Consider the following 13,997-nt stretch of genomic DNA (forward strand, 5'->3'; position numbering starts at 1 on the left):
TTTTTAAGAAGCTGGATTTAATCTAAGTCAGTGAGTGGGAAGATGAAAAGCAGACATCAGTGACTGTCAACTGGTGGCCTGCGGGCCAAATCTAGCCCACTGAACCATCTGATCAAAATAAATATCAAATAATGTTGGAGAAAAAAGTCATTTTAAAAGCATTTTATTAGACGTCCTGTCCCCAAGGTGTCTGTCTAGAAAAACTCTGGCTCTCCACCTGTCCCCAAGGTGTCTGTCTAGAAAAGCTCTTCGACAAATATTAGTGACCCGTAGCATACATATGAATGACCCAGGTGAAGCCCCCCCCCCTTTACAAAATATTAAAATAGCGATGTTGTTCGTTTGTGCTTCACTTCCTGTTAATATGACTTCACGAATCACTTCCTCACCTTGTTTCCTCACTACACTTGATCACAGTGTGACACAGGAAGAAGTGAGAGTTGGACTGACAGCAGCAACAGACAGGAAGTTAGCACATGGGCGCCATCACTGACAGTATCTGTAACTGTTGCTGTGGGGGACGTCAAGTCAAGAAGTGAGAGTTGGACTGACAGCAGCGACAGACAGGAAGTTAGCACAAGGGCGCCATCACTGACAGTACCTGTAACTGTTGCTGTGGGGGACGTCAGGTCGTTTAAAAAAAAAAAAAGAATATTTCCATTTAATCATAATAATTTAATCATTACTAGTGCAAGATAAAGACTAACTATGGACTAATCATCCATCCAGGGTGGAGTTATGCAAGGTTTATTATGATGACATACAGGAAGGTTCATGCACACACACAGACACACACACTCTCACACATAAAAACAAAAGCATGAAGATAATAGGGACTATTGATTATTCCATGCATACTAGAGTTACTAATCTAGCAAAATCTGAGTAAATTAACTTCATACACATGTACACACACACGTGTGTGTGGGAGCAACAGAATCACATGGCTGGAATATCACTAATCAGTCACACAAAAAACCATGAAGCTCTCTATTTGCTCAAATCCACTTAGTGAAAAGAGGCAGAAACCTAGACGGAGTGAAAAGGCTGTGGACATTAACGTCCATTAGAGTCTCATGTCTCCTCCACTGAGGTCAGACTAAATCAGAACCATGTGACAGTCACACCCCGGCCGTGATAAAGTGGCTATTGATTTAAACAACTAAACGCTGACGAGGCGAAAGGAATTCCATGAAAAAACTCCCAACACATACAACATGTGTGTGTACACACGCACACACAGACACAGGCAAACAGAACTCTTGTCCATCAAACCAACTCTGATTCTATTCAACTGCTGCTCTCTGCCTGGCGTTTGCAGCCTTTCTGACTTTGTCCCAGCAACATGAGAGCAGCAGACTTCACTGCACCCAGTCATTATGTGCAGCCTGGTCGGCCATGCAGGCACCACTGCCCTGTGTGGAAACTGTGAGACTGGCAGTGAGTGGGCAGTGGCGTAGACTAAAAAGGTGAATTACATCAACATGCACTGCTAAGACTCTGACGAAATCAGCCAGTGTGTGGTTTTTAGCTGCTAATATTCTTCCTCCTTCCCACGGTGTAAAACTGTCTCTCTGTGTTTGATGGACGTAGCATCCTTAACACATTCAGTTTTAAAGAGTGACACGTTTAAAGACCATCAGACTCAGTTATTAGAATGACAGCCACAGTTGGAAATATTTTTCTACAAAATAACCCAGAGTCTATAAGAAAAGAAAACGAGCTGCTGACATTAATATGTGATGATGTGGTTAGGGCTGGTCGACTGGACCTCGTCTGGAATTAATGTGCATTACGAAGCTTAAATGTTGTGTGTTTCCCTCTGCTCTACGACTACATCGGCCTCGCTGTGAAGAATGCAGCTCAGGCCGTTGAAGGCATCTGTCATTTAAAATGGTTTCTTCAGGTCAGAACAACAACAACACGACATACTGTACGACAAGCACTAAGAACAGACTTGTTGGTCATTGCAGCATGAAAAATGTCTCAGTTGACAGGGGTCAACCAGGGTCAACGAGAATTCCCTTTGCAACCACTGTTGACCCCCAGTTAGCTTCTTCATTGATACAAAGTTTGGACTAAATTAACTCTTAAAGTGTTAAAAAATGTGCGTGGACTTTTGGGTTCTGTTTCCCCTGAAGATTGTTGTCACTAATGACTAAACAGACACACCTTTAAAATATGGGGCAATTAAATCCCGGCTTATCGACAGAGCTGTTTACTGGTAATATGTTGCAATGGACTTTCCTGAATGTGTGTCTGTCTGCTGGGTTTTTAATGCAGCATAAGCTGCTGCAGTTATAATTGGATGTTCATTTCCCAGTAAACCCTGAAGTTCCTGCTATTCTCACACACCTGCATATGACTAAGCTGTGTACAATTTGATTACAACTTCAGTGACAGCTGAGCCACAAACCAGCTCGACCAACACTGCCTGCCTTTTACTGACACATAATACCTGCGAGTCAAACACTTCCTGTTCATCCAAAATACTTTCCCTTTCAAATGTGCTCTGTCTGCTGTTCCTCCTACAAATTTCCTTAAAAAAGACAACAACTACATTTCCTGTCCCTGTATCGTGACAGCGAAATGCTGACCCCACACTTTAGAAATGGTTTGTACGTGTGAAACACGTGACATTCCATGTAGCTATGAGAGCACAATGAAAAAGTGCTTGTCATTATTATTATTAGATATGAAAAACTATTCAAATCAGGGGAAAATATAATTTGTTTTTTTATTATTATTTCTATCATTATCAACACCTGCCATGATAATATTTTAAAAATCATGGGGTGTGTGTACATTTTCCAAGGCACTTGCAAAACATGTATTTATTAATTTTAATTCGATAAAAAATATTTTAGCTAAATGTTACGTAACGCAATATTAGGGACAAAAAACTTTGGTGAGATTACCGTTGTTTTCCTGCGGTGGAACTAGTTTGTTGTTCTCTGGCCAAAACCGTTACTGTTCCTATTGATGTTTATGGGGCCAGGTTAGCAGCAGCCCATCTTTAACATGACAGCGGCTTTACTTAAAAAAAAAAAACAATCGATAAACAAAACCTGAATTCGTAAATTAGAGTGATTTGGTATTGTGCTGTCAGACACATACACACTGCCAGCAAAGCAGCAGCAAAGCGGAAAAACACTCCTGTCACAGAGCTGCTGGGCAAACAAAATCGTTGCTAGCTTCAGGGTAATTGACCCCTACATTCTATTCCTCCACACATTAATAAAACTAATGTCTAAGCATGTGAAGAAGGTAACTGTGAGTGGGCTAACAGGTGACAGAAGACTAAACAGGAAGTATCACTGACAGCAATACAACGCTAAGTTTGGCTAAAGGCTAACTAGCTCAAAGTCCAAAACAGTTGAAGCAGCAGTAGGTGGAGGAGGGAGACAGGCACACACACCCAGTCCGGGTCCTCCTTCGAAAAAGTCCACAGAAAAGAAGGAGACACTACCTTTTGTTTCCTGTGCATGTAAACAGATCGGAGGAGTGAAGGAAATGCTGATTGAAAAGCTGTCAACACACCTGTTTACGTTTGGACCGTTGATGTGTTGTTCACCGGAATGCTAGCTGTCACAAGAGTTGCAACGAAGATCGTATGTGTGCAAGAAGATGAATCACTCGGAGACTTCGGTGACACGTCTTCCGGTGTGGAACGTTAACAAATATTTCACGCATGCTCTGTTCGACAGAGGATGATCTGGGTCATAAACTTTACATTTAACTGTTTGGTGGCCACCATAAAGAGCAGGTTTGTATGCGTGCTGTGAAATAACAATACATTTTAAATGAATTAAAATGACATTGTGAACAATACACTGCCCAGGGCAAAGGGTTTTAATGCTCCTAAAAAATGTTCAGCTGATCATCTGCCAACATCTCACCCATCTTCGTCTACAAGGTCTCTCATCCAAATTAGTATCTTTAATTAAAGTAAAGAAGATTAGTACTTGTTTACACACCAAGAGAGACTTCCATCTGCTCCATCCTACCAGCACTGTTTTACTCACTTCATTTGTCCACTGTCTTGTCTGTTCTTTTGGCTCTGAATCAGGTATTTAAATTGATTTACCTTCATAACCTTCTATTACCAATTCATAGTTATAAATAACCAAACACCTCAAAATTACATTTTATCCCTATATGAAATACCTTAACCAAACACCTCAAAATTACATTTTATGAAACACCTAACATCTCAACCAATGTCTGAATTAGAATTTTAGCAAAACCAAAATGTTTACATTTACTCAAGACGTTAAGCAGCCGTCTGCAGTTTCTCCGTTATCCACCAGAGGGTGGCAGTGCGGCTTTAGTAGCTCAGTAAAATTCTGCTCAGTGAGTCAGAAAATGATTTTGTGTGTTTTGTCTGATAGCTGCTTAAGTTGTGTGAGTAAAAACACCGCAGGCGATTTCAAGCTGTTACAAATCTTTAATTTTTCAAAAGTTTACACTGTTAGATATCACTGTTCCACTATCTATCGGCTGTGATTAGAGTCTTAAGAACATTTCTAAAAATCTTTATTTCCTATGTTTAAATATAGCCAGTAAGTTAAGTACTCAAAAGAGAAGTACATGAACAAATAACTGATTATAGCTTTTCACAGAATATAGAAGTAGTTCAACTGTACAGAGAGGGTTAGGTCATTTCAGAGGTTTGAGCTCAGATTAGTCTGACTAGGTTTAACTTCTATAAAAGCAAGGATGTCACCACATTTCCTTAATCCGTAATTCACCAACAGCATTAACAGCACTTTTTTGGCTTAATTATGCAGTGATTTAACGCACGATTAAGCATCTTAGAATATGTCTGACACCGGGTGAGGAAAAAAAAAAAAACTAAATTCAAAACAGTGGAGAAAATACAATAGTTTTCCATGCATATAACACAGTTACTTCGTAACACCCCCTTCACTTAAATGTAAACACTTTCGCAAGTTTCGCAAGGTCACAACCAACATTTTTGCCTCGTCTTAGAACTGGAGTCCAGTTTCCTTCAAATGTCCCTCCAGTTTTGGGAAAAGAAAAAGAAAAAAAAAACAGATTGAAGTTGAAAAAAAAAACCTGTTGAAAAGCTTCAATACAGGTTTTATTCAAATTTGTTGAGGATTTAAAAAAAAGTTTATCAAACTAAACATAACACAACTCCAGACATAATATAAAGATTTTTGGAAATCAAATCACCTTTTATCCAAAACTTCTTGTTGTGAAACAAAATGAAGCACAAGGAATATTAACCAAAAATGGCCAGTAGGTGTCATGATAATCCGAGCCCTGTGTTCTCTTCATTGGCCTTCACTTCTGACCTTTTATCAGTGAAGGGAAAAAACACCAAAATAAAATACACAGTTTGTAGTATTGTAAAGATTTCTTGTGTGGGAAGCACAGCTCACCTTATAAATCAGACTCCTTTAAAACAAACAAACAAAAAAAAAATACTGCATGATCACCTTTCAGGTAGCGTCTGTATCTCATAACCTCAGTAGAAGCAAAACATGCTTTCATGACTTCTAAACTAATATTTACATTTTCAATTTTTTTTTTTGCATCCGTGTTTATAAAGGAAAATCTATACTTCAACAAACTTGACTATTCAGTGGAGGAAGGTGAAGTTTTTTTAGCACCAGATCTGGCAACTCAGTAGGTGTCGTGTCCAAGATCCAGTGTCCAATCACTGCAGGCGTCCCCACCAGTGATGTATCTCACTGGTGGACACGTGACTCAGAAACTTCCAGAATAGGACTTTAAAAAAAAAAATCTGCTGAAAGGAGAGACAGAGTGTGACAGTGACGCCGCTCCAGTCTCTCACATGCTTCCAGAGAAACTGCACACGGATGCTGACCTTTCATTCTCCTCTGTATCCCAGGCTCCACACACGGATGCTGACCTTTCATTCTCCTCCTCTGTATCCCAGGCTCCATCCTGCTGCAAAAAATGTTACTTCACAGTCGCTACATTTTATTTTATTTTTTTTTTAACTTTCTTTTGTCCTTGTGGCGGTCACTAAGAGGGTATTACAGTACCACAGTAAAATCACAGTGACTGTCAACACACAGGTGTAAAACTATTCCCTGCAGTAGTTACAGTTGTAAAGTACTGTAAGTACTACGGACCACATACAGTAGTTACTGCCTTGGTCTGCCTTTAATTCACATGTGGAGTTCATGGCATTAAAGATCAGGAAGTTTTTTGGGGTTTTTTTTCCAAGGCATCACTGCTTCATTCACAACAGCAGACTAAGAAAATCCTCACAGTAAATCCTTCTTAACCATCCTCAAAAGTGATCACGTGACCTGGAAAACCGCAGATTTCCACAGGCAGCTGCTGTTATTTTGACAAATCACTGCCCTGATCTTTTTTTTAAATTTTAATTTATTTTTTTTCCTTCTTCTTCTTTTGCTTCTGATCACACCTCGGTGCTGATGGCTCTAGTGTTGGTATAGAAATCAGGAGGTCTTGCTCCCGGCGCCTCCCTCAGCAGGGAGCCTCGGACGGCGGGCAGCGGCATCGCCAGCGCCGGGTTGTCGTAGTGTGTGGGCATGTAGGTGATGCGCTCACCGCCGTTGCGCATCTCATCTGCGGTGCGGACGTAGAAAGGTGAGTCGTACGGGGAGCAGGTGGGGCAGTAGCTGCGGCCAGGACCTCCTCCAGGTTTGGCAGGGTTGGAGGTCCTGACCGGCTCCGGTGGTGACAGGGACAGCGGGGTGAAGATGGACCCGTCCAGCCCCGTGACGCTGCAGGCGTTTCCGGCAAAGTGTTGCTGAGAGATGGAGCCGCTGTCAGACCCATTCTTGTTGCAGCAGTAGTACTGCAACAGAACACACCACTCCAGTAAAGCAGCTGTGGTTTTGAGTAGTATCTGCAGTAGTACATGTGAATATACACCTCACTGTGGTCATGAAGTACTACTACAAATCAGAGGTACACACCGTTCGGCACTATTTATTTTAATATGTTGACTTTTCTATCCCGACATTATTCTGATTGTATCCTCTGAATCTACTGAAAACGCTCACTTGGTGCCACCTGGTGGGGGAAAATATATAGGACACCTAAAACAAGACAAAAATAATGCAACTTTTTTGTGCTCCAAATCAACTTGCGGTGGTAAATTAGCAATTTGAGTAAAACGGTAGCTATGAGTCGTCAAGTAAAGCGTTATTTGTTCTTTTGTAAAACAAAAATATTTAAAGAAATATTTTAATTAGCAGGAAAAAAAATAGAAGTTAATCCAGAAATGGCCAAAAGTGTAAGCTATGCAAATATATATATCTAATATAAAAATATATAAAAAAATATAAAAATGCAAATATGGTAATAAATAAAATGATGTTAAAATTATCTTCACATTCAAGATAAACTGATTGAACAACATGAACATTTCAAAGTGCCCTAACAGGGCCCTGAGCCACAGGTTTAGGACAAACGTTCAGACAACTGTGAGGAGAGTCGTACCTGGAGTCTACAGTAACAGAGCACAGCTATGATACACAGAAGTATCACCGTGGCCAGTATTCCTCCGGTTATGACAACAGTTCCAGCTGTCATTCGAACAGCTCTCCATCAATCTCTGCCCACACACACACACACACACACACATTCACAGGAAGTCCCATCTTGAATAACAAGTTCCTCAGAAGATCAGACACTTAATTAAATCACGTAAATGTCGCTGTTCCAGTAAACAGAGAGACAATCTGCTGGAATGAACGCGGCGTGTAAATGTGGTGATAGAACAACCTCCAAAAGGTCAGTGTATAATGATGTGAAGGAAACAACTGCAGTGAGGAGATCTGCCAACTCTTATGACTGCGAACATTAAACAACAGCAGCGAAAAAGGCAAGACGTCATGATTAAGAAATCTAAAGGCAAAAATTAAATAAAAAAGAAAGAAATACATTAACTTAAGCCTGGGACACTGAATGTACCATAAAATATTTAATACATTTATTAAAATACAACTTAAGTAATACATGTTATAATCTAAATTTAAAAAGGTGAATGTTCAAATACTCACGTTCAGCAAAGTTGCTTAACACCTGCCAACAGAGGAAGAATTCACCAATAAATGTTGACAGAAAAGTAGGCAGAAAATGTATTTTTAATAAAGAGAATTTCAGATTATAAAAACACACTCACATCAGAGGAGTGTTTCAAGGCGGCAAAGGTGGAAAGAAAGGTCAAAACCACAACTCAAAGTTCGGAGTTCACTCCACGCTGCAGGGTCATACCTGTGGAGATGACAGTAAGAGCAGACATTAGAGATTCAATCATTTTTTAAGAAGATATCTAGGGCTATTCATTTTCCGTCCACAAGGGGGCACCAAAGGAACAGGAAAAATAGTGCGTTTTCAATCAGTCAAACCTAACAACCTTTATGGTTTTGTATTTTTCAAAAACATTAACACATGGTAGGATGATTCTGGTACAATATATTTACACGAAAAATATAAATGGAGCCGAATGTGAAAGCTGCCATCAGACTGAAGAGGAGGAGCAGGATGGTCAGTGCTGCCCCCACAGGCTGTGATCCGAACTGCCTCACAGCCGCCAGTCTCATAAAACATGTTTCTGTCAGAAACTACACTGAAGCCTTCCATCCTCGGTGGAGACCAACCAGGCGGCAGCTGACAGACTCCTCTTCACAGCATCCATCATAACGCTTCCCCGCGCGTGCAATCTCACAGTAACTCCATCACGCTATTTCTCATAATTAACGCCGGCACGGTGACTTCTGCCAAGAGAAGGAAATGGAAGCAGTGACCACATCATCCTTTATACAGACACACACAACGACACACATTGGTTTTCCCTCACATTTCCTCGTTGCTCTACTTGACTCGACTGACAAATAAAGAAAATAAACAACGTCAGCACAAAGAAAGAGAAGCCGTGGGCCGGTCACTACAGGTCAACGGTCTCTGAACCTGAGAGGTAGTTTTGAAGACGCTGATGTCCAGATGTGAAAGAAGACATATATATATGTATATATATATATACACAGTATATATATATATATAATATCCCTTTCTTGTCACTTAAAGCAAATTAATGAATTAATGATGTTTTTCACCTACCAATCAAAACACTTAATAAGCCCAAGAGCAATGATGTTTTTCAGCTACCAATCAAAACACTTAATAAGCCCGGATATATACATATACTGTATGTACAAATATATATATAAATATATATATATATACTGTGTATATATATATATGTCTTCTTTCTTGTCACTTAAAGCAAATTAATGAATTAATGATGTTTTTCACCTACCAATCAAAACACTTAATAAGCCCGGATATATACATATACTGTATGTACAAATATATTGACATTTGTTTTTAGCTCATGTTATTGTTATTATTGTTATTGAACATATATTTATATATATGTACAAATATATACACATTTGTTTTTAGCTCTATCATGTTATTGAATATGAACTTCACAGTAACCATCAGAATGGGTTCTAAAGTGCAGAGCTCTTCTCTCCAGTGGTGCTGTGCACCTCCACTAAGGGACAAAGTCATAATAATTCTGCTGTGCAAACATGACACGTTACAAACAGAACAGAAACACAAATGTTGCTGTTGTCAAGTTCATCCCAAACGTGAGAACCGAGCCCCAGACTCTGGTCTCAGCACGGTTCAAAACATTTGCAATATTTTTCTCCTGGGAGAAAAACTATTTTCCCGCCCTGGTTACTCCTCAGATGTCTGATATTGCATGTTGTTGCGATATTTGGTTGTGAGCAGTATACTAGTGTCTCATTAACAACTTTTAATCTGCATTAACTTCAGGTTTTAAGGCCCACGACACATCTATCCCATCCAATCAATTCGGTGTTCTGCACATTGACATTTTCTTTCTTTATTAACAGAGAATGCAGTTCTTGTTGGCAGCGCGCAGTAATGACAACATCTCTCCCACATCCTTCTTCCTTTCTCTTTGCTCAGATAGAGTGCTCCCTCTGGAGTCTCGACAATCACTCTCCAGGAGTGTCTGAAAGACCTTGACTGACAGCAAGATTTTTACAGGATTGATTCTTTGGATCCTAAATTGCCTCGGCCAGCGTTGGGCCGGTGTCCATCCACAGACCTTCACACACTGGTGCACCGTCTGTGAAAAAAGATACAGGTTTGATACCAGGGAGTGATTTCGACCTGCGTACAGACAAGACACAACAGGGATGTCCAGAAACCACATCAACTCTGCTCTTGAGTTGAGTTCCTGCTTTTTACTGATTCACGTAGTACTTGGTGTATTTTTTAAGAGTGGATACTGAAGCAGCAATTATTCCAATTACTCCCCGTTAGCGCTGATATGAAGCAGCCTTTGGTGATTAACTTGATGAGAGAATAATTTTCTAAGTAACTTGAAAAACAAAATTTCACTCTCAGCTCAACCTGACACGAAGAGGATAAATAAAAAAAATCTTTAGGCTGCTTTACATTGTCTGACACCTGATTGGCTGTGGGATCACCACAACTATATCACTGTTTCCCAAAGACTGGGTCGGGACCCTCAGGTGGTCGCAAGAGTTGGTTTTTTTGAGTCTTCTCACATCATGTTTCCCAGGGGTTTACGAATAATGTCTATTGAGTTGCAAAGGTTTATGAATTTTAAAATATGGATCCCCAGAAATAAAGTTTGGGAAAGACTGACCAGTCTAGGATACATAATATAAATTAACACTGAGAACAAACTACAGCCCAGGGGGCGTCAAACCCAAGAGGCAGAAATGTGAAACACAGTCTAATGTTACACTTTGTTAGAACTGGAATTCAAGAAGGAAGGATACAATAGCTTTCTGGGGCCTTTTGTAAAACCATCTGCTGCATTTCCACAGGAAAAGTCAGGAAAATGAAACACTCTGTGGACGTGTGCACTTCTCCGATGACCTTGAAAACCTCAGTGCAATGCACGGGCCACTGCGGCTCAACCAACCGCTTTTTTTTTCTTTCCATTTTCCATCTCAAGCTGTCGCAGCAGTTGCAGCCCAGTAGGCAGAGATTGATGACAATGAGCATTTTAGTTCAATTACTTGATTTTGCCTGGGGTCATTTGGGCCAGAAAAAGTGAGGAACCACTCCCAGGAATGATCCTCTTGGCCTTATAAACGCACATGATCAATACACGCAGTAAAACAGCTGCGTCCCACAGAAGATGGAGGGCGACAGAGAGTTGGAGCACACTTTGAATCCCGGCCTCTGTGGAAGCTCCACCATGTGGTGATGCTGTGTATGCTGCTGGCAGATTTATCAGCAGTGTACATTATGCTATTATGGAGCTCCCCGAGTTACTGTACTTCAGTCTGCCAGCACCTGATTCAGCTTTTCTACTCACTGCTGTGATCAAAACACCTTTACTCACAAAAAGTTCTGTTGAAAAAAAAACAAAGAAAAAAAACCCAACACTCAATGTCTAATCCTTTGTTTATTTTTTCTACTCCTCCCTTTAATTACTTGGCTGTTTTAATGGGCTAATGCTAATGTGCTAATACAACAAAACATCAACTGTTCTCATTTTTTTATGTGTTAAAACTTATGTTTCGTGCTATGACACGACACCAGCTGATCTTTTTCCCTATTTTCCAGCTTCCCTGAAAATCTCTGGCGCCCCCCAGTGGAGGCAGGCCTGATGAACTCCTCTGACAACTAGTTTCCCCATTCTTGCAGACTACGAAGACACGAGCACCAAGAACAGCGACCACTCGACATCAACTCGTTTAACAGTTCCTGGTGTTTTTCACACTTCTACCACCAGGGGAGTGACTCAGTGACACGTCCAACTGGAAGGCTACATTGATTTCCCACTTTGATCTACGGCCACTTTAGACAGATTCACAGTAAAGGACAGCAGAGCCCCCCACAGCTCCCCCTAGTGTCCAGCGGTGGCAGAGATCTCGCTGAAGCCCTGCGGCTGCTGCCCCTGTTGTTCTGTGATACGCCGACTTCTTTTTCACACTTGGCAGCAGAGCGGCGTCGATGGATGCTCAGCCAGGACAGAGAAAGTGGACGTTACTGTCCCTGCGTTCTGCTGGTCAGCACAACAGTGTCATAAAAGGAGATGAAACGACCCCGCGTCCACCTTAGAGGGAGGAATGTACTACCAATATTACATTAGCATACATTCACGGGGGGCTTTTATCTGTTGTTAGTCAGGGACACTCACACGTCCCCCATACATCCCCCAACACACACACACACACAGATGACAGGACATTGATTCTCTTCTGTCTCTCCACACCGATGGATTTCCTTGTTTGTTTTTTTAATTTAGGAACAAATGTTTATAGATTCCTTTCTCACCAGCTCCTACATACATGTTCGTGAAGTGAGTCATTACGTTTCGTTATGTTTCAACACTGTGTGTTTTTAGGCCAACAAACCATCAGTCACCTCAGGTGTGAGGACAATCCTGCTCAGATAAATCAAACCCAAACACATCTGTGACGGCGTGCGCTCCAGCAGCGGTGGTGGAGGCCACTTCATCACAGTGCTACAGCTGCACTGACCTTCAGCTGAGGCAACAGTAACTGAATCTCACACAGTGGAGAGGAAACACTTCCAGAACGAACAGCACCTCAGATCTCCTGTCAGCTGGTTCTACTGTGACGCTGCTCCAACAGAAACCAGGACCAAAGGCTGATGGTTACTGTCCCACAGCAACACATGCATCCACAAACATCATATTACATCACCACTGCCTTACAACAAGAAGGTCACTGGTTCAAGTCCTGGCAGAAACTGCTTGTCTTTCTTTTCACAGTCAATATATTTTTAACTTTTCCTAATAATTCTGGTTTCAAGAAATAAATTCAAACTCAATTATATCAAAAGTAAAGTTGAATAAATCATATATTTTCTGGTTTGAAGCCTCATCGTCCACAGAAACATTTCAATCTCCGTCACACGTTTTCTTTTTTTTCATGGTAAATATACTGTACACAAACGCTGCAGTAGCTGCACGTACTCCTAGGTCTCACTACAATAATAGGGCTCCTGTGACCCTTGACCCCGGTTGATATTGCACCTCAGTCTGTGTAAGAAAAACACAGGCTGCTGACTGCTGTCAGAGCAAAAAAAAAAAAAACAATGAGTAGTTTCTAGATGTAATTGTAAATGTGACCTTTCTGTATTTTTCGATGGGAAAACAGGAAATATCAGGGGGTGGAATTTCAGCCGTACAGTGTCGATGTATTTTAGGATGTATTTCATCCGTTCACACAGAGATTCTTGGTAAAAAAATAGACACAGATATCCGATGACAGAGTACGGATGAACGAGGAAAATAAACAAATCACTGGTTTCAGAAGTAACAGCATGTGAAAACGATTCTCCGTCAGATGTCATCACTGTGACAATGTTAAAAAAAAAAGAAAAATCAGTGACTAGTTTCAACTGTAGATCTTCTCTAATAAAAAATGATTTCCTTTAGGGGGAATTTAGGGGGAAACTAAAAAGTTTGTGATTAAAATGCAAATGCATGATATTTAAATATTATTCTTGAAGATTAGATTAGATTAAATAGAACTTTATTATTCCCTGAGGAGTTGAAGGTTCCAGCAGCAGGACACCAATATAAAAACACAGAGGAATAGAAACAAAGACCAGGACGATACTATATATATATATATATTTCCTTTTTTTCTCTGTTTATAACAAATTTTTCCCACAGTCTGCGTTGACAACACATTATTCCTGCCTCTGAAAACTCATTCAGCGTGTTCCAGACTGCTTCTTATCAGGCAGAGAACAGAACCCACCGTGAACTGAGTGCGACGGGGGAAACAGTTCCCGCTGACTATTGGACCCATTTCATTTCTTATATCTTTGAAAAAACAATAATCTAGCTGTTATCACCTCGGCTCAGTGAAGCCGCAGCAGCCTTGGTTCAAGGATACCTGCAGTTAAAGGAGGTTTCTACATATTGTTTTCCTGCAGCAGTGACAGTTAGCTGTGCGTCTCCTACAAAA

General features: G+C 40.7%; 2 protein-coding genes across 4 annotated transcripts in view; both read right to left on the reverse strand.

Moving 5' to 3' along the window:
* The window catches only part of rabgap1l (RAB GTPase activating protein 1-like), a 68,255-nt gene extending 64,560 nt beyond the window's left edge, over positions 1-3,695 (reverse strand). The window contains exon 1 of the mRNA XM_008331972.3: positions 3,541-3,695. The gene's annotated coding sequence lies outside the window, so the exon portion shown is untranslated. The remainder of the gene's footprint in view (positions 1-3,540) is intronic.
* Positions 3,696-5,536: 1,841 nt separating this feature from the next.
* The window catches only part of fam163ab (family with sequence similarity 163 member Ab), a 16,411-nt gene continuing 7,950 nt past the window's right edge, over positions 5,537-13,997 (reverse strand). For 2 of the 3 annotated variants that reach the window (XM_025054224.1, XM_025054223.1), the window contains 5 exons: positions 8,156-8,247; positions 8,034-8,055; positions 7,471-7,585; positions 5,903-6,823; positions 5,537-5,857 (listed from right to left, as the gene is read on the reverse strand). In XM_025054224.1, coding sequence (XP_024909992.1) covers positions 6,422-6,823; positions 7,471-7,563 — 495 coding nt within the window. In that variant the 5' untranslated portion in view covers positions 7,564-7,585; positions 8,034-8,055; positions 8,156-8,247 and the 3' untranslated portion in view covers positions 5,537-5,857; positions 5,903-6,421. Of the gene's footprint in view, positions 5,858-5,902; positions 6,824-7,470; positions 7,586-8,033; positions 8,056-8,155; positions 8,868-13,997 lie in introns of those variants that run through there. The other variant, XM_025054225.1, reaches the window with a different exon arrangement.

Source organism: Cynoglossus semilaevis, chromosome 2, assembly GCF_000523025.1.
Source record: "Cynoglossus semilaevis isolate Cse_v1.0 chromosome 2, Cse_v1.0, whole genome shotgun sequence".
Lineage (NCBI taxonomy): Eukaryota > Metazoa > Chordata > Actinopteri > Pleuronectiformes > Cynoglossidae > Cynoglossus > Cynoglossus semilaevis.